This window comes from Ceratotherium simum, chromosome 5 (assembly GCF_057802395.1).
Source record: "Ceratotherium simum simum isolate JZ-2026a chromosome 5, ASM5780239v1, whole genome shotgun sequence".
Classification (NCBI taxonomy): domain Eukaryota; kingdom Metazoa; phylum Chordata; class Mammalia; order Perissodactyla; family Rhinocerotidae; genus Ceratotherium; species Ceratotherium simum.
In genome coordinates, this window is record NC_141904.1 from 32,107,067 (window position 1) to 32,129,244 (window position 22,178).

At 32.1% G+C, this 22,178-nt stretch overlaps 1 protein-coding gene across 8 annotated transcripts in view; it reads right to left on the reverse strand.

Moving 5' to 3' along the window:
• Positions 1 to 429: 429 nt before the first annotated feature.
• Positions 430 to 22,178, reverse strand: part of SLC4A7 (solute carrier family 4 member 7) — a 113,433-nt gene continuing 91,684 nt past the window's right edge. For 5 of the 8 annotated variants that reach the window (XM_087430649.1, XM_087430643.1, XM_087430644.1 and 2 more), the window contains 8 exons: positions 22,010 to 22,171; positions 21,573 to 21,824; positions 18,291 to 18,359; positions 16,652 to 16,825; positions 12,225 to 12,356; positions 9,520 to 9,617; positions 6,619 to 6,726; positions 430 to 4,646 (listed from right to left, as the gene is read on the reverse strand). In XM_087430649.1, coding sequence (XP_087286775.1) covers positions 4,565 to 4,646; positions 6,619 to 6,726; positions 9,520 to 9,617; positions 12,225 to 12,356; positions 16,652 to 16,825; positions 18,291 to 18,359; positions 21,573 to 21,824; positions 22,010 to 22,171 — 1,077 coding nt within the window. In that variant the 3' untranslated portion in view covers positions 430 to 4,564. The remainder of the gene's footprint in view (positions 4,647 to 6,618; positions 6,727 to 9,519; positions 9,618 to 12,224; positions 12,357 to 16,651; positions 16,826 to 18,290; positions 18,360 to 21,572; positions 21,825 to 22,009; positions 22,172 to 22,178) is intronic. The other 3 variants (XM_087430650.1, XM_087430646.1, XM_087430647.1) reach the window with 2 other exon arrangements.

Sequence of the window (22,178 nt, forward strand, 5' to 3'; positions counted from 1 at the left end):
ATTATTAAAAAAATTTTTCATAATAAAATTAGCCATTAGAAAACAAAAAAAGAAAAACAAGCCTTGAGTCTGGGAGAGTTTACTATTAACATGCTCATTACACATCATGGAATGTGATGTGGATTCATTACACGTCACATCGCAAAATTCTAAATAGATGTATCTTAAAATAGGGAAAATAGTGGACCAGCCTATCTTGGCTTTATTTTCAATATTTCTTAACTATCAAAAAGTCATTCTAAAACACACACTATTTTGTTTCACCTTCTTTTCTCAGTTTCCTCTTTTTGGTCTCCTTCTTACTGATGCATATGAATATCAGGAAGCAAGAAATAGAAATCACTTATTTTCCTTCATCTCCTATCCTCCTCCTCATGAGAAAGATATGCTCAGCTCTTCTAATAATCAAAGTACAAAGTAAAGACAATATCCAACAACTAATTCAGTAGACTTTTATTGCTCTTTCAACTTCAATAACATCTCCAAAAAAATAGTTTTCTTCTAACAATTATGAAACAAATTTGAAAGGCAGATCATTCACATTATCAACTTGGTAGAGACTTGTACTTCATATAAATGAAAAATATCAGTTCTAGGTTTTAAATGTTTAATTTACTTTGGATTTTATTACAAAAGAAAATATTATCATTGTAATTATAAAAGTCATAAAAATTAGAACTGTACTGTGAAATTATACCAGGCTATCAAATATTATATAAATGAACAATAAAATTCAATTTCTATTTGTTTAAACATAGTAAACAATGGAAGATAACCCCCCCTACAAAACAAAAAAACAAAAACTTTTAATACTAAAGCAACAAAAGAAAAGCCACAACACAAAAATCAATCAATGCACAAAAATCTGATTAAAAAAACAACTGGGGTTTAACAATTTCTCTAAGTCTACTAGTAGAAGTCAGTATGTGCTTATTAAATTTTTAAAATCATCTTTAAATGACTCCATTTCCAACTATGTTTTCTTATTATTGACACATCTTACTTTTTGAAAGGTTAGAAAAGAACCAGCTTTACATTAAAATTGCCAAATTTTTAATTTTGAACACTATTTTAAATTTTAATGTCCTTAAAGTCTTTAAGTTTACTTTGTAAAAAATAAATAATTGTTGGACTAAATCAAAAGACAGTTCACATATTTGTACTGCATACAATAACAATGATGTGATCTACATAAATAAATTTAAAACATTAAATTATTTGAACATTTCTGAACTATAATGTTATATCAATGGCTTACACATCCGAAATCTGAGCACTTTAAAATAGGATTCACATGTTAAACCGTTGAGCACATTTACAGAACTGATGTATATGATATAATCCTTTAAAAACAGCAAGCTCTGGGGTCATACCTCAGTTTCAGAAATCATTTTTCTTTTTACAGAATTTTGAACCTGTCTCTGTGAAAGGAAAAAGTTAGAAAGCTACTATATACATACATAAGCTTTAAGTATGTGGAAGAAACAGAAATTTTTTTGGATGGAGAAAACAAAAATTAGTAATTTTGACTGATAAGGAAATCTGCTTTATAAATACATGCATTAGCACATAAAAAATTTTGTCCTACGCGTTTTACAGAAGACTTGGCAAATATGAACATTGATATGATACAGCTTTTTTAAACAACTTAAGAGATTTAAAATTGATAACGTCATTCACACAAACACACACACCCCCATTAGAAAGACTGTGTGCTTTACTTCAGCACATCTAATATTATTAGAGAATATACAGAATCATCCTTTTATCATAAGGAAGTTAGTTCATTGTTTTCTCAAAAGCTGCTATTTTAGAGGGAAATAGCATTCATAAGAAAGTAAATTTCCGATGGTCAACATCAAGATTCATTATAGTCTTTGTAAACAGACATCTATCTATCAATAAATAAAACAGGGTGGAAAGAATATCCTGAGGCGGCTCTGTGGCCGGGGTATTCAGTAGCACTAAGCTCCATCCTGGAAACCAAGGCATCTAAGAAAGTGCAGGGCTGTTTATACAAATTTATTTGGTAAATGGAATATGTACAGGTTTCATTATTTTGCACCTTGAGGTAAATCAATACACAGCGATTACTACTGCTCATTTATACCTGTTTAAGGCAACATTTAAAAATCAATATATGCAGTAACTTCTATTTTTCACTGTCTTGCAATGAATCTATCCATGATTGTTATTTTTCAAAACTAGTGGAAAAATATCGTAACCATGCAAAACAAGCAGTTAATTACTTAAACACGAGTTACCTTTGCTCTTCAATGGAGTAGTCATATCAGATCATTTTGTATGTCAAGTAGTCAAAAAAAAGCAGAAACCATTAACAATCAGAAACATAGTGAAAACATTTTGAGTGCAAAGTATTTTGCAAGTCATGGTTTCTCTGGCACTGGACAATTACTAAACATAATTAAATAAAATCACAGGAACACTATGATCCCAGGTAGTTTTCAGTTTAAATTTTAAAATCACTTCCTGTGAAATAAGCACATTTGTTAACCCTATGATGTCCAGACACAAGGAAATGATGTGAGGAAATCTTCTTGTTCAGGTACATCAGGGGAGTTTACAAAATACAGCAGCAAATACTGGGGTCTTTGGAAATGATTGTGCTGCTATGAATAAAAAGGACTCACTTCTATGGAAGCTCATAAACACTAACAAGCACCGTGGGTAATACTCTATTATCAACTGCCAGGAGAGTCGAACTCTGTTTTAGGCAGTACCAAATGACGCCAGCTATATTTTCTAAAGAAAAGTAGCTACATTTCCAAACACAGATCTGAGGCATAAGTTGAATCCGTTATTTTAACTAGAATCTGAAAATATGGCCTCCGATGGGGAAAATACATTAGTTAGTAAGTAGTTTAGAATGGATTAAAAACACTTCAGAACTGCTAAAATATCAGCTTTCGGCATTCCTCATGATCCTCGATAAGATCAATTCTTCATACTTTTGTACTTTAATTACAAATGATTAAAGAGAGCACTGGAATTTCATTAAAATTTTCATTCTAATATTCATGTCACTATTTTCATTATTTCTGTGGCTTCTCAATACTCATTTGGTTTTTATAAACTATCCTCTTGCCAAATCAGTTTCACAACCCCATTCATCCAGTCCTACAGGCTTAACACGAACAACATTTACTTATTTCATGTGGAGCTAAGAGTATATAAAAGATGACTGAAAAAAATTTGCTAGAAGTTAAAAAAGACAGCTCACAAAAGCAAAAAGTCAATAACAAACACTAACACAAAATAAGAAGAATGCCATCCATCTGAACTATACATAAAATGTCTAAATTCCTTTTAAAATACAAATATGGCAGTGCTTTATATCAAAGATGTAAAATATGTCAACTACTTTCAGATAATAAACCATAAATGCAAGTGAGCACCAACTATTTACATTAACAGTTTTCTCTGTATTTGTTACCTTTTCAAATGTTTATATATTTAAGCATCATATCAATTAAAATAAATAAAATATTTAAAAATGAAATCACAGATAACAATCTATTAAATATTACCTATACAATAGAAAGAATAACCACATAAACAGAAAATGAAAGGTAATTCTTAATAGAATAAAGTAATACTGATCATAAACCCATTTAAGAGAATTGACTCCTGATTATTTAACCATACTACTTATAATAGAAAAATAATCAAGAACTTGAACCTGATATAAACTAAACCACATTTTAAGTAAAAGACAGCTAAGGCAGAGAACAGAGTGGGCATTCTGGGCTCTAATAAATTATTAGGATTCAGAAAAAACTTCTACAAAGGCAATAGAATTTAACTACTATAAATTGGCATTTTACAGCTTCTAAAATTCATCAAGTTATGACTCATATGGGGGTTAAATTATAAAATCACCTGCGATTCTACTTGTCTATAAGAATGGAAACCTAGATTTGGAGGTTTTAAGATATGAAATAAATTTGAAAAACAAAGTTCAAAACTATAGTTCTTATCTAGAAAGTTCTACCTCTATAGCCAAAAAATTTCCATCGCATGTGAAACATGATGGACATCTACATAAATGAAACACACACACACAGAAAAGCCATGACATGTTATCATTTGTCCCACAGCATTGGCATAAGACTCCCTGTTCTTCCTATAACACAGTAACAAATGAAATAATGTGAAAACTTTTAGTAACTCAAGTAAAAATTATAAATATATGGACAGAGTACACATCACTTAAGGTTGGTATGAATTGCCACTGATGAACAAACAGATTTAAAGAAAAGTAGATTGAATGCATTTCCCCACAACTTTCTATTGCAGAACAGAAAAAATTCTTCCAACAGAATAAATATTTGAATAGTAAAAACCATGTACCTCACTTCTAAGAGACCATTTCACTATATACAGTCTCCATGGTGCTCTTAATAAACTTGAGACACTACTCCAAAAAACCCAGTTGTCATGCATAAATAGCATGACATACAATATTGTTACATATAGTGACATGAAATACACACATTATATATTTATCTGTATATCTATATATATAATTCCTCTTGGTTCAATTCTACAACGAAGTTTCAGCATCCATGTATTTCTTTGTTGGTTCATCTTCAAAATTTATTTTCACACTCACAGGTTTTTCAGGGCTATTTAAAACAAAGAATGAGGATAAAGGATTTTGAAATGGACAAGTATTACATTCTGAACATGGCCAACAATTAGTATCCATAATAAGGCTTTTGAGATGACTATTAATACTATAAACATATGACTTGCTACTGTTATTTTACTACTTTCTTTTCATATCAGTAAACTTAATTGGAAATGCTATTAAAAATTCTTAGTTTTTTTTTAATGGATACATTTGCCACTGAAATTCATGTTTTTCTCACAACTGAAGAGGAAGCTCCTTAAAACTGGTCAGTGTATTGACTATATTTGATTTATTAGTTTTACTTTATATATCAACAGTTGTAGCACTTGACATTTATTTCACTGACAAATCCATTAAAAAATTAACCAGTGTTAATATAGATAAGCATCAAATAATTTCCTGCAAAATGTAACAAATTTATAAACTTTCGCTCCCCAAATTTGGTTCACAAATATAAGATCAAAACACATATTCTATATTTTCAAGTTAATATCCAAGACAATGATTCCATGTATATGGATTTAATTAATTCTAACATATGAATATCTGGGTTTTGAAAAAAATTTTTGAAAGTACAAAAACACACTAAAGTTTGCTGCCTTCTCCAGACAAAACTGAAAGAAGGTCCTCCAAACATTCTTCTGTTAAACAACATAACCCAAACATTCCCTTTCTTCCCATGTGATTTTGAAGTGAAGAGCAACCTGAATGAAAGGCAGAAATATAAAAGATACAGTAATATTACTGTAAGGTCTTTATATTTATCATAACTATACCAACAATCTGGGCCAGGAGTGCTGACAAGGTGTGAAAAATTACTAAGGGTAAATAGAGTATCTAGTGAAATTCTGGCTGCATGGAATAACCCAAAATGACAAAGAGTTTAACTTAAAAACTTCTGAGATCAAAGATAGAAGTGAAGAAAGGAAACAGCCTAGCTTAGAGAATTAGAACTCAAGAAATGATAGAAAAGCACAAAAAAAGATGATAGAGATTAAGTAGGAGCAAGGTTCTAGAAGGAGGTAGAGAAAGAATGAGAAAAACCTAACAATTATTATCAAAAGATAGCGGCCAGAAAGACAATAACAGAAATAGGTATGTGATTGCTTGCCTGGAAAAGTTCTGATCTGATGCCCAAGCAGAATATACTGACACCCAACATAGTGTCTGGCACAAAGTGTACACAAAATAATTATTTGTTGAATATGAATGACTGAGTACCCTACAGGATAATATCTCATTTCTCCGGAGACCTAAGGGATTAAAGTACTAACGATTATCAAACTAGAATCCATGGTGTTCAGGCCTTGAAGTAACGGCAAAAGAAAGAAAAAAGGGTTACATAACAAGAAACATAAGAAAGGGCTTATGAAACAGTTATGTAATTCATGGTCCATTATAAAATCGAATGGCCTTTGTATCCATGGATTACATTTCTTCCAATATCTTCTAGGAAAACATTTACCTCACCTGAAGAAATGGAAAGCTAAAACAAAACAAAACAAAACAAAAAGAAAGAAAACAATCATGTTTTTCTCTTTTCTTGGATCATCAGAAAGCATGATTGGGGTAGTATTCAATTACAGTATTTATTTAATCCCTAGTAATTATCTTTCTTTCTATGGTATCTGATCTTTTATATATTTATGCCATACTACCATATATATATTCATTTTTATTATAAAATAGCTCAAATTTTTTTGAAATAGGCTAACTATAAATTTAAAAAATAACAAAACAATCAGTACCTATATCTGATTCCAGTACACAGTAAAATGATGAATACATGGATGGATGAAAAGGAAGAAGGAAGGAAGAGAGGAAGAAAAGAAGATTGGTTTTGTTAAGTAAGGAGAATATAAATTATGTAAATTGAGTTAAATTTAATGGTTGTATTGAATAGCTATCCATAAGTAAACTGAAAAGTAGCTATAGTTAGAAAATGTGTAAATAGTTACAGCTACCTCGTGTTAGATCTGGTTACTTTGGCATTCTCAGTATTCATGGAAAGTGCCTTCCACTGTGCAGTTTTGGCCATTTCATCTGATATGTTAACAACTGAGGGATCAACACTGAAGAACAAATACACTTTTTGGTTAGTATTCAGTACTTGCAAAAGCATTAATATTGTCATTATGTATATAATATTTGCTTTCATCAACTTAAAACTGAGAAAACTCTTTGCCATGCACCTAACCCAAGGTCTAGCAAGATATTAGAATTTTGGAATTCTGTTACAAAGGTCTCATGGTGGAATTGCATCTTTCTTTATAATAAAAACTAGGAGTAAGATTAATTAAATTGGCAACAATGCCCAAAGATCATCATCTTGGCTATAAGTATACTATTGAAGTAACATAAAAGAATATATTAATGTGCTTATAAATATAAAAAATAATACAGCCTCAAGTCAATTAGAAAACATTTTTATAATTCCCACAAATATCAATCTCATCAAATAAATATCCAAAGTATGTAAGGAAAAATTAAAACTATGATTTTTTTTTTAAATCCTTGCTTTTTATAGCTTTTAAAAATCATTAAAAAGAATGTTGGGAAAGGTGACACTTTAAAATTGAAAACAGAGCTCTGAAAATATTTCAACAAATAACACAAAAACAGGTTTTAAGTACTACTTTTAGCTGGCATTCACATGTTCAGTGTCAGTGTTATTATATCAAATTTATCAAAATCAAATCAAAAGAACAAAATACGGTCCTTTCATGATAAGGGACAAATGTAACCATTCCATGTCTCTATGAAATATTGCAAAAATTATTTCAAGACCCCAAATCCAATAAGGCTGAAATCCATAAACAATTTTGCACTTAAGATTGTCAGTCACAAGTAATATGAAAGTACTACAAAGTCAATAGAAATATATTTGAGAGCCCTTTGTCTTCACCAGAAGAAAAACACTTCATGCAAACAAGCGACAAATACAAATGTCAAATTAGATGTTAAATTAACAATGTGATGGCAGCTAGGTTATAAACGACTAAATAGCAGTCATTTAGAAAGTGCTAGCTTTGTTCATACTTTAAATGTCTTTTAAAATTTAAGACTGTAGAGAAGTGTGACATGGTCACTGGAGAGTCTATAGGAATGGCTGCTTCACCAAGTCAATTTTTTTCAAGTACACAAATTTGAATGCCCAAATTCACAATGGCAGACCCATGCAACTTGAAACTCTGCCTACCCAGAGTAAGTGTTTCTCTGCTTGGTTGTCAACTTTAACTGAAGAGAGAAATTCTTGAAGCGCTTTCTAGCTTCTAAATGTCTTCCTCTAAGAACTTTTCCATTAGTAGAAATTAAGACCTTTTTTGAAGAAAGTATACATTTTGTTTTTGCCCAAAATAAAATTAGATGGGAAAAAATTTGTCTACATTAAATTATTTTCATATTTTTATAGGGCTTTCTAGTTTCCAAATGCTTTCACATATTATCTCATTTGATTTTCATGACAAGTAATCTAAAGCTACTCAAGATTTAAAATTCTAGCAAACAGGTCAGCCAATTCCTGGGACTCTGGATGTTTAAATTTTAAGCAAAGCAGCATTAACCATGGCTCATGTCATCACTTAAAAAAGTAAATATACAGATACCCATTCTTTTTGTCAAATATCAGACAGTGAAGGACAGACTCCACTTAAATTTATCAAGGTCCATGAGCAATCACACTGAGAAAATGATAACGCAGGACCTGTAGAAATCAAGTGGCAAATAATCTTAGCAAATTGGGGAGAGTCACTAACGACCATGATGGCACTTCCTATTCTCTTTTACAAGTACAACCAACACAGTTAATATATTAATTAATTTAGCAAACATTTACAGAATATAGTGAAGCAGTGCACTGTAGTTGGATATATTAAAATGTCTAAATTTGACATTTAATTTACAGTATATAAGGATTTGAGGGAAAATCATGAAAGGTGATACAGAATAATACCAATGATGAAAATCAGTAGTAAAAAGTAGAGGAAAATTACTTGATGAATTTATTTACAAAACTAATCAACATGTACAAGTCCAAATGTGACCTCTGTAAAAACTATAAAGATTAGTTAAAAATGAAAAAAGACTGAAGCAAGTTAGTTAAATATCAACAAACATTTTTCATTAACTGGTCAGGGAACGAACGTATATACATTCTAAAACTGATTTTTCTACTATAAAAGCTAATCAGAAATGGAATAAATGCACAGAAATAGGAATCAGATGTGTGCATAAGTTTTTAATCTTTCAAAACTACAAAAAAGTTTACATTTCCCAACCTCTATCTTTAGTTCTTAAATTTAAAAAATAATCACCAAAATCATACACTATAAACTATATGAAACAATAATTTTCCCATAAAATAAGCCCTCACTGCCAATGGTCAAATCACACCTCTAGAAACTGAGAGAGTTCTCCGGCCTCTAACCATAGTTACATATTGGAAGGTCATCAAAATATGGATTACAAATGTTTATTTTCCAGCACACTCTGACCCCAGCACTAATGAAGGGCAGAAAGGAAAAACCTGCACTCTTGAGAGAATGAGAATATTATAAGACTTGTGTACAGATTTTAAACTTCACTAAAACAGATGGAGTGATAAAAGACAATTAAATCTTGTCTGCTTCGCATGGAAGTTAGTTAAGGCCCTGGTCCAAGTCCAGCTTTTTCTTCACTCCTGCCTATAACCTGGGTGGGGAAGGAGCAAGGGACTTCCTTTTCAAACTACATGAAGCCCTCCCTTAGTTGATAGGCCAGATGCAGGTTTTGTCATCTTTTTAAAAACAGATGTAATATTACATGGCTTATTCAAGCACTTGACATATACATAAAAATACATTTTACAAAATAAAATTTTATCTCACCTATATTTTAGGGCCTTAACTGGAATTTGCAAGAGACTACCCCCTTCAAATGGAAGGTGCACAGTATCGTCATCAGCTTGTAGCATTCGTTCAGCTTCCTATAGAGCACACACGTGAAGAGATTACTTTTCCCAGAGAATTTCCAGGAGGACCAATTAATATATAATATCTTAAAGAATTAGAAACCCAAACTGACAATATTATTTAAATATAACGTATCTGCCATGACTGAAAAATTCATTTTACTATTATGAACACATACTTGTAGTATAAAATGAAAACAACCGGGCCGGCCCCCTGGCTTAGCAGTTAAGTGCGCACGCTCCGCTACTGGCGGCCCGGGTTCGGATCCCGGGCGCGCACCAACGCACCGCTTGCCGGGCCATGCTGAGGCCGCGTCCCACGTACAGCAACTGGAAGGATGTGCAACTGTGACATACAACCAGCTACTGGGGCTTTGGGGAAAAAAAAAGGAGGAGGATTGGCAATAGATGTTAGCTCAGAGCCGGTCTTCCTCAGCAAAAAGAGGAGGATTAGCATAGATGTTAGCTCAGGGCTGATCTTCCTCACAAAAAAAAAAAAAAAATGAAAACAACCACTTGTAAAGATTAATTTTAAATGGTTATAACTTTCATTTCTGTAAGTTAATCATTAATACTATTTTAAAATCAATTTAGCTACATAAATTCTATTATAAATTATTATGTAGGTATATAATGAGAAATAAAACTTAGTCAAATCTCATGGCTCTCATTACAATACAATATAGGCAAAACCTCAATCTCAGCAATACTGATATTTAGGGCCAAACAATTCTTTGTTGTAGGGGACAATCCCGTGTATGGAGGATGTTTAGCAGCATCCTAGACCTCTACCCATTAGATGCCAGCAGCAGCCCCTCCAGTTTTAATAATCAAAAAGGTCTCAGACATTGAAACATGTCCCCTGAGAAGAAAAGTCACCCCAGGTTAAGAACAACTTAGATAGGAGACAGGAACCAAAATCATGATATTTTAATAACTGGAAGGAGGGTAGGGAGGAGACACAGGGCAGTATAGAAGAGATTGAGAGCATCCTACTCCTCTTTTTTACTAATAGAAATCCCACTATTTGGAAGTGGCAATGTGCCCAGCTTTAAAATAAATAAATAAAATCTAAATTTCCCAGCGTTCCTTGCAACTCAGTGTGGCCATGTGGTGCAAGTGGAACTTACTGGATGACAATTCTGGAAAGATTCCTTAAAACAAGACAATAGGGTAAAGCCTATTTTGCTTTCTCTCTCCCACCCCCATCCTCCTTCCTGCTGTCTCTAATGCTAACACCATAGCTCAAGTTCAGCAGCCATTCTGACCCCTGAGGTGATTCTGAGGATGGAAACTATCAGCTGGGGATGGGAGAAAAACAGCACAGGAGTCCCTGATAACTCTGTGGAGCCATCACACTAGATCACTTACTTGCAAGACATGTACATCAGAGAACAAACTTTTGTGTTTAAGTCACTTTTACTTTTGTTTTCTGTTATGTACAACTGAACCTTATTCTAACTGATACAGGAAGTAATAAACAGGCAATTTCACCTAAGTGTCTTATAAATAAATTACATCCTATTTGAAAAATCATCAAAAGCTCAAAAACATTTACATACATAATATAGCTTTGGAGAAAACAAAAATCTTTTAAAAATTTGAGGCCCCATTCAAATTAGTATTCCAATTAGTATCCTAATTAAAGAGTCATAATTTTTGTTGAAGTAAACATAAAACCAGCAATTTTGTCATAAATCAGCACTGAATAATCAATCTAAACCATGAAAAAATGCCAGCAAGCCCTAAACACACTTGTCTGCAAAGCTTTAACAAATGCATTTTCATAAATACTATGCAATATAAGGTATAAATTATGCTTCTTTCTCTCAAAAATTAGGAAAAAAGACCCAGTAATTTTCAGATCTCTATTTAAACAGAACCATAACATTTAAAAATGTATATCTTTCTTCCTATCTTTGATTTTCACACAGTGTTCTGAATGGGAAAATTGAATGAGGCACTAAAATCAACAAAATCATCTACCCTACATAATCAATGTCTACTTTTCCTTCTTACTAAGTAATAGCATTGGGCTGGGTATTAAAAAAACAAAAAAAAAGAATCAAATGCAGAATAAAGTACTGCTGTAAATCTCAGTGTACATATCAACTAATGGTATGTAATATCGCATATAAAGACTACAGCTTTATTATACTTTTAGTAAAAAGATACTTAAAGTCTTTTTTGTCATTATGTATGCCAGATTATTAAAACAGTTACAAATTAAAATGTACTTTTATATTTAAGGTTAAATTAGATGGTAGACTATGATGTAGAATTACCTTATATTACCTATGTTTTAATACCGCTAAATTCTTCTAACTGTTGACTAAGCACACACATGACATGTAATTTTTAAAAAGTGTTTTTGTGTCAGGGCTATTGGTGAAATGGGTAAGAGCCTATGTTTGGGACAAGTTACCTACTAACCTCTCTGCCTCAGTTTCCTTATTTGTAAGTTGGGGATAATAAAAGTACTTACACTTTATAACAAACAATAAGGCTCTTAGAAGAATTAAAGGTGTTGATACCTGTAAAGTGACTGTAATAGTGCCCGCCACTTGGTACAAAATATTAAAACAAGTGAATGGTGTAAATTTAAAAGTCTTGTCTTTTTACCTCTTTCTCTTTTTTCTTTTTGTCATCTTCTTTCTTTTTCTTACTCTCTGGCATGAGATCATCAAGCCAACTAAGTTCTCTCTTTGTGAAACACAGGTCCATGAGTTTGCGTACAAAGACCAATGCAAGAACCTTAAGAAAGTGGGGGAGAGAATATTAAATATTAAGTAACATCTAAAAATATATAAATTATATCACTTGAAGAGAGAAAGACTACTTATTAAAGCATAAATGACAAAAAAGTGCTTCATATATTTTATTTTAAAATGATTTCACCACCATCTTATTTCAAAGGAACTCAGACACCTATTTATCTTTTTGAACTTTCCACCCAAAGAAAAGATATAAAGAAAATGGCATTTTCAATCTTTTCCCATATAAATCCCTTCCACTCTGCATAAAATTATCAAGCAGATTAAGCATAGTGAGTAAAACGAGATTATTAATTTTTATGATGATTTTGCACTACACACATTACATAAATAGATATAATTTTAAAAATCTCTTAAGTAATGCATTAGAAAACCTATTTTCCAACATTAGGTTTTAACTTTCCAACCATATTTGTGAAAAAGACATATTATTACTTTAATTTGCTTTTCTTTAACTGCATCAAGGCTGAAGATGTTTTCAAATGTTCATTAGCCATTTGGATTTCCTCTTCCGTTACTTATTTCCCATCCTTTGCCTGTTTTTCAACTGTTTTTTATGATTTTCGTTCATAAATTCATATGAGTTCTGTGTAGTCTGGATAGAAACACTTTATCTGCCTTGTATGTTACAAATATTTTCTCCAAGTTCACAATCTGATTTTACCGTCTAAGGACATATAAAATTTTCAATTATCATGTGGTCAAATATATCTTTCTTTTACAGTTGGGTTTTTCCCATCTTCTTTGAAAAGTTACCCGCAATCACTAGATTATACAAATATTTCTCTAATTTTTCTATTAAAATTTATTTTAACATTTAAATCCTAAATTTGTTTATGATTTCTTTCTGAATATGGTATCAGGTAGGGAGAGCAACCTTATTTAGCTCCCAGTATATAGTCAAATCTTCTAACATTATATACTAAATTTTCCCACTTAAATGAATTACATCTTTAATGAAATAATCTGCTTATGGTATTCAAGGGGTAAATTCTCATATATTCTAATAATTCTCTGCACTCAATCTATTTTTCTGATCTATTTGTCTATTCCTATCCCAATTCCAGATTGTGTTAGCTACACTGACTTGACAGCAATTCTTAAACATTTAGTTATTAAAACAGTATACTATCAGCACAGGAACAGTCAAGTCCCTCATCCCTGGACCCAGCCAGAAATTCTTAATTATAATTATCTTTGTTTTGTTATTCTCTGGTATTTATTATATCTTTATTCTTTCATTAACATACAATTTATATATTGTAAAATAGAAAAATAGCAGGTGTACAGATCGATGCTTTTGACAAATGTAAATACTCATCCAACCCACACTCAAAAAAGATATAGAACATTTCTACCACCCATGTTGTTGGGACTCTGGCATTTATGTTTCTCCACAAGCTTTAAAATTATGTAGTTCACACTGACACCAACTCCCTCCCTCAAATACATACACAAATAAAACTCTAGTAAAGTTCATTCTTGGAAGTGACATTTTTATAATACTAAGTCTGCAAAACAAAGAACATGGTATATCTTTCTATTTATTCAGGTCTTAATTTTACGTCCTTCAATATTGTTATGGGTTGAATTGTGTCCCCCCAGGAAAGATATATTGAAGTCCTAACTCCCAGTACCTCAGAATAAGACCTTATTTGGAAATAGGGTTGTTGCAGATTTAATTAACTAAGACAAGGTCCTCCTGGAGTAGGGTGATCTCCTAATACAACATGTCTGGTGTCTTCATAAAATGGTCATGTGAAGACACACTGACACACAGGGAGAACACCATGTGACGAGGAAGGCAGATTGGAGTTACGCAGTTGCAAGCCAAGGAAAGCCAAAGATTGTCAGCAAACTACCAGAAGCTAGGAAGAGACAAGGAAGGATTCCCAACAGGCTTCAGAGGGTACATGCCCCTGTCCACACCTTGATTTCTGACTTGCAGCCTCCAGAACTGTGAGATAATAAATTTCTGCTACTTTAAGCCAATGAGTTGGTGGTACTTGGTTATAGCAGCTCTAATAAGTAATAAAATGTTATTATAAAGGTTTTTCTTTAAATAGGTCTTTCCTTTTAAATTTGTTTTTAAATTTGTTCTTAAGTATTTTATAGTTTTTGGTCACTATTGTGAATACGATTTTTTTCCATTTCCATTTTTAGCATTACTACTAAGATAGAGCCTATATATTAATTCTCATGTTTTCTTGTATCCAGCCACTCTAACAAAATTCTTATTAATTTTATTAGGGCTTTTAGTCTTTTCTGTTTGAGTCATTTGGGTTAATACGTACATAATACAATCACATTATCAACAAATGTTACCTCCTCTTTATACCAATTATTATATTATTCTTACTTTATATCACAGAACCTTCGATTCAATATAAAATAACAATAGTAACAGTGGGCTTCCCTATATGAAAACTCATTTACAAATTTTTATTCACAATGACTGAATTTTATAAAAAGTCTTTTTATCTTTATGTTCATAATTCTTAACGCTGAAGTATTTAATAATGATATATTACTTACAGAAACACTATAAATTTATATATTTGTTAATATCTTAAGATTTTTGCATTTATATTAGTAAGTAAGAGGGCACTACAGTTCTTTTGTACAACTTTATTGGGGTTTGGTATTAAGATCTTGTTAGCATTTCTTGAGGAAAAAATGTAGACGTTTTCATCTTTTCCTTTGGTCTAGAATAATTCAAGAAGTATTGGAATTAATTGTTCTTTAAAATTCAGTTGTTAACCCATCTGGGCCTGGTACTCCAGGAGCAGATCTCTAAACATTTTTTTAGGTCTCTTCTATGCAACGGAGTTACACATATCCATAGATTTTATACTTCTCTTTGGGTCAATTTTGGAAATGTATGTATAGTATGGAAATAACCCATTTCCTCTAGATCAGGGGTAGGCAAATCACAGCCTTTGGGTTAAATCTGACCCACCACCTGTTTTGTATGGCCTGTGAATCAAGAATAGTTTTTACAGATGAACATTTGGAACTGATCTGATGATAGGGAACAATAACTTTGAAGCCCAAGAAAGTGAAATATTATCCCAAATGAAAAACAATTCCAGTCTTCTCGTTAGTAGTCTTTCATTTTAAAATACTATACAATTACTTTTGAATTTCATCAATAAGAAATTGTGGAAATTTCTCTCTTGTTATCTAAGTGCCTATATAATATTCTCATGGCCTACAAAGCCTAAAATATTTAATAACTGACTCTCAGGAAAAAAGTTGTTGATCTCTGCTATAGATGTTCAAATTTATTGCTATAGATTCATGTAATATTTTCTTAACACCCACTGAATCTCATCCAGAGCTGTGGTTGTATCTCTTTTCTCTTTCTTAATCTTGTGTATTTCATTCTCTCATTTTCTTCTTTACTCAGGCTTGGGAAGAGTTTATCCATTATTGATCTTTACAAATAAAAAATTTGGTTGCTTTTATTTTAAGGATTCTTGAATAATAAAGGCAATGAAGGGTACACATTTTTCTATGATTATAATTTTAGCTGTATCCCACAGACTTTCTTAAAAAGTCCTCCATTTCAGTACCTCCACAATGGTTTTTTAACTCAATTTTCCACCCAGGGATTATTTCAGCATTTAATTTCTAAATAGTTAAGATTATTTTAGTGACTTTTAATTATTTATTTGTAATTTAATTTATTTGTGATCAGGGAATATTACCTGTATAATTTTTATAGCTTTTGAATTTTTTAAGATTTTCTTTGTGCCCATGTACATAATCAATTTTTACATGGTATTTACAAAAGGATGCTATTTGCAAGAATATTCTGTGATAATTTAATGAATTATATTGTCTTATTAGTATCATCTATAACCTTTATTATTTTTTAACTTCTAGATTTGTTAATTTCTGAAAATGTATTGAACTATCCTATTAAAGAACCATGTTGTTCTAAGTTGCTTTGCTTTTTACATTTGGCTATTTTATTTATTCTATAAACGTCCTAAATTCTTAAGTTGTTTAAAAATACAAAACAGTGTTCTATATAGCTCAATGACTAAAAACACAAAACAAACAAAAATTTACAAAATGACAAGCAAACTCAGTTTCGAAAACAATTGGTTTAATTGCTAGAAAGGGCTAGTTCACACTTCCCAATACCTAAGATGCTTAAAATGGGCTATTCCTTTTCTCAAAATCAATTATAAATATTAATAGAATAATTATTATGAAAACACACAAAAATGTTATTAATTAGGGACAAAGTCTGGAGAAAACCCTTACCATCATGGGAAAAACTACTGCAGCAGCTGAAGCTTTTATCACCCACAGAAGAACCAGACAAGTGAGCTGAATGACTGTGAAGATATGCACCTTCCAGAGAGGCACATAACGGAGGTATATCAGGTCGGGCTGATGCTTAGCAGGCATTCCAAACAACTTTATACGGTCAAAAAACTATGTATCAAATGGAAAACAAAATAAAACAAAGTTTTCAACAAAAATATCATTTCTGCTACTGAGGAAAAGAAACCATATTCAACTTTAAGAAATTATAATTCAACTTTAAGAAATTATAATCAACTCTGTGATTTAAACTATAACTTCTTGATATATTCTGATTGTATAGGAGAATGTTTCAATATAGAATATCTAGATCCAAGGAGAAAAAAAAAATCAAGGCAATCGTTTGAATTAATGCAATTAATTTAATCAAAAAACTCAAACCAAAATGTTTTAATTGGGGGGATTAAAATATTTAGATAAATTTATCTGCTATAATCAAATGTAGAAGTCATTTAATCTCTTTAAACTTGTTTTCTAATATGTACAATAAAAAGTTCTTTAAGGTTCTTTCCAAGTCTAACATTACCAATTCTATGAAAATAACCTGAGGTAAAAATTACCAATTTTTCACCCAATGAAAACGAAACTACGAGCAAATTCTTTTATCTTTTTGAGCTTTAATTTCCTCATGTATAAATTGGTAATAAGATACCTCACAAAACTGTTGTAAAAAAATCAAGTGAGTTAATGAGATCATTTCTTGACCAGTAGGGAGTAGATCCCGGACTGTGTTGAGAAAATAAAGATGCTGCCTCTGAGCAGTCCTGCCAGTCACTTTGCTGGCAACTTTAGACAACATGCTTTTCATGATAGGAGGTGATCATGTGGTGCTAACTGTGCTTTATGAGCTAAATGCTTTACACTAAGATTGGATTCACATAAATCTTAATAAACGTTATCAGGTCATTTTCCAGGAAGTATTATAAATAAGACAAAAGGGAGCAGTGATATCACTGGGCTCTAGCCTGGGCTCCACTGCTTACTTAGTTCAGAACCTTCCGTAAGTCCCTCTATTTCTGTTTCCTGACTTACAAAAATAGTACTGTTTATCTAAATGGTATTTAGATCCTCGAAACAATCTTTCCTGCTTCCCAATATTGTTTCGAGGATCACAGAAAATAACTTACGTACTAGGATTTATAAACTGTATTGCACCATACAAATGACAAGTGTTACCATTTTTATAGAAAACTATTATCTATTTTCTATTTTTAAGCACTGCAATTGCTATTCTACACGTCAGAAATAGCACTTTTTCCCCATTCCAATCCTTTTGATCCTCCCTCTTACTATACTAGTCTTTATTGATAGTTACAGGGCCTTTTATTGGCTCCAATTAAAAATAGGTAAGGACCATATCATTTCATGATCTCATTCTCAGGGGGAAAAAATGTGCAATAAGCAATAATCTCTCAGGAGATATGGATTTGAAGTCACCACAGGTAGTTAACCTGCCCCCAAAATGTCAGAGTTGAGAATAAATCACTACCATCACAAAAACAATCTTTGCAATATTCAAACAAGTTTAAAATATTTTTAAGTTTTTCTATGACATCATTAAATACTTAAGACTTGCCTGGATTCCTTTTAATGAGGAAACTCCCATGTAAAGGAAAACACCATACAGAACAGGCATTGGAATAAACTGCAGGTAAAATGACCACAGTTAGAACCCATGCTACTAAAACAATTTCACAGTAATAACTACACAAAAACAGTCAGTGAGTACCCATGGAGATAGAATTAAAGCTCTTTCAATGATGAGACCTAACTTTTCTACAAATCAGAAAATCGCTAGTAAATAATAACCTCCTTGAAAAAGTGCTTTTCTTTTACATGTTCCGTCCTCAAAAACCACCGTACATCCAGTGGTTAAGAGCATAGGCACTACAATCAGACTACTTGGTTTAAGAACCCAGTTAACTTCTTACTGAGCCTTAACCTCTCTGTGTTTTGGTTTTCATATCAGATTGCCAAGAAAATTAAAGGATTCTGAATACATAAAACACTCAGAAAAGGATGTGGAACATATCAATCACTCAAAAAGCATTAGCCATTATTATTACTATCACTACCCCTACAACGACTATTATACAGTACCATCTACTGAGTATAATTGAACTCTACCCTCAAAAGAAAGCCCTTATTACTTTGGCAGTTAGGGGCATCTGAAACCACCTACCTAGCTCATGCCTAGGCATCCTACAGCAAAGTTATTAACAGGCCCCATTCATTTACTCAAAACCATAATCAGCACTCAGACCCAAGGGAGAGACCCATAAGGCAAAAAGATCTAACAGCCACAGAGGAAAACCACATCTACTCTCTACTAAACAACTTAATACATCCTTCCTAAGGACCTCGGGAGAAAAAAATAGGGAGAGAAAAAAACATGTTAAAAATCTAATGGAGGGGCTGGCCCGGTGGCGTAGCAGGTAAGTGTGCGCACACTGCTTCAGTGGTCCAGGGTCCGTGGGTTTGGATCCTGGGCGCGCACTGACGCACCGGTTGTCAAGCTGTGCTGTGGCGGTGTCCCATATAAAGTACAGGAAGTTGGGCACGGATGTCAGCCCAGGGCCAATCTTCCTCAGCAAAAAGAAGAGGATTGCAACAGATGTTAGCTCAGGGCTAATCTTCCTCACAAAAAAAAAAAAAAATCTAATCCACATCCTGAGGGAATTTCAAGAAAATATTTTCTCCATAAAGCAACTTCACAATGCTAGGAAAAATGTATAATCAGAATGAAAAAAGCTCCTGGAAATTAAAAATATCATTATTTAAATGACTAAAAAGAATTTTATAATAATGATTTTGATTAAGACCAAAGAGATCAATATAATAATAAGAAAAATTGTAATTACAGCACAGAATGTAAATGTTGGTAACCTTTACAATAACAATAAAACTAAAAATATAGCAAAGGCAGGTGATGGAAGGGAGAGTGGGGATGGTGGGCACTTAAGTGTGCTAAATCCTCATGAAAGACATAATCTCAGGTCACACGCTCTCAAACTTTTTGGTCTCAGGACCCCTTTATACTCTTAAAAAGTACTAAGGACCCTCCCTCCAAATACTTTTGCTTAAGTTGATTCTATATATATATATATCGATATGTATTGATATTGATATAGAAAGATAGATATGTGGGATATAAATAGACAGATATTCACCATATTAGAAATTAAAAGAAAAATTTTAAATTATTTTTTAATTCATTTAAAAATAATAAACCCATTACAAGTTAAGAACGTATTTTTTATGAAAAACTATAATTTCCAAAAGAAAAGTAAAGTGAGAAGAGTAGCATTGTTTTGTATTTCTGTAAATTTCTTTAGCGGGTGGCTTAACAGGAGACAACTGATTTCTCACAGCTGGGTCTGCACTTCAATCTGCTGCAACGTTGTTTTGGCTGACATACATGGAGAAAATCCAGCCTCACAGTTACATAACTGGAAAGGGAAGGATCTGGCAGATCCCTGACAAGAGTGTCAGGGACTCCCAGAGGTCCTTGCACTAGACTTTGAGAATCACTCTTAGGCAAAGAGATTCAGTTTAAAGATAATATAGTGAACAAATTATAAAAGTATTTAAAAGTATAATGGTGATAACCACCAAAATAACTTAAAAAACAAAAGAGTAAAGAGTTTAACTCTCGAGAGTTGCTTTTGTAAACTGAGGGAAAATATGGAGACTTTTCACATTTTAGAGCTTTCTTGATACTCTACTTCAATTTTTCTGCCTATATGCAGTTAATACTTAAAAAATTTTAAAACAACTTACAAAATTTAAAGGGCAACCTTCTTCATCAGTAGGGGACAGCATCCCCATAAGACTGCACTAAATATTCCTCCTCTTGTCCTGAGCACTTCTTACTATACACTCATAATTACACTATGCGGTAATTGTCCACTTACCTGTTGCTCCAACCAGATTGCCAAATTCTTAAAAGTAAACAATAACGTATCCTACTTATTATTGTTTCCCCAGTGCTTAATAGCACAATAAGTACTCAAAAGATATTTGGTGAATTAATGGCTGCTAGAAAGCCCACAAAGAGTAGCCAAAGAATTCTAGTACTTAACTATAATTTTCTTACTTAATGTATAACATACGTATGCACACATACACACCCGAAGTTTTCTTACTTAAGTTTGTACCAAAATTATAAATGGTATACAACTCTTTACTTAATAATCTTCTTTACAACAAAAATAACTAAAACACCAAGGGAAAAAAAAATCGAGTTAGCTCTTCCACGATGAACAGAAAACTTCTGATTAGATATTTAACTATGTCTGCTATGGTTATTGTGACTTTTTTTTAAATCACTAGATTCAGTAGGACATGTATAGTAAAAATCAGACGTAACTAAAAGATGTTTAACATAAAGTATAATTTCTTACATGCTTCATTTATAATATTAGCTGTATTTGTTTTTGTAATGAGTGCTACTACTTTTTGTTTCATTTAGTTTATCAGGAAGAATGCACTAATTCAATTAATGGTGATATTACTTTTACATTTTAGTCAAATAACTTTCATCCATCTTTCAATATTACTTCCTCTAATATGCCTATAAAACCCTCTGGGTATATTCTTCTTTTAGATCATAACTAAGCCATGGATTAACTCCTTCCAAAACTCTATGGTCTTTAATACTGTTCTTTTACATTACTTTTAAAATGGATACATCTAACACTAAAATGGCTATTATACTGAAAACCATACCAAAATATTATTTTCCAAGCAAATTCTAGGAAATGAAACTCATTTTAGAAATTTTAATATTTTGTTTTCATACAAGCAAGTATAAATTTTAAAATAAAGATTTTAAAACATTGCAATAAACAGATTTTACCTTAAGTATTGAAGTCATGAACACAGAGAGGCCCATTAGAATAAAAATCATTAGCCCTGTAACCCGCTGTTCACGAATTCCCAAAAACTTAGGTTGTTCCCCTGGAGCAGAACATTCAGATTCAACTTTTAAGCTGTTGACATGACTTATTGACAACACTGTTGCAGCCACAAACCATGGAAGTCCCATGACAGAGCAAACTCCCAACATAACACCAACCATGAGCAAATCAAGGTGATAGCCAGCTCCTTTCTGAAAAGTGAAATGAACATGAATATTTATAAGTCTAAATTGTTCTTTTAGGTTAAAATTCTATACTACTTATAGAGAGAGAAGAAATTAATTTTCATCTTATGTCTTTTAATGTTCTAGTCATTATGAAAACACCTCAAACTCTTGAAGAAATTACACTACTTGAGACAAAATTTAAAAATCACCTTCAATTTGTGCTCCTTTCTGTTTATGATTACAGCTGTAATTTGTTGATCCATAAAGATGAGAATGGTACAAAGCAGAGCTGGAATAGCAGCTATTAATAAGGTCCACCAAGGATTTTCTCCCAATGGGCTTATGATCCAGCCCCTATTTGGATCAGTAGGCTGTTAA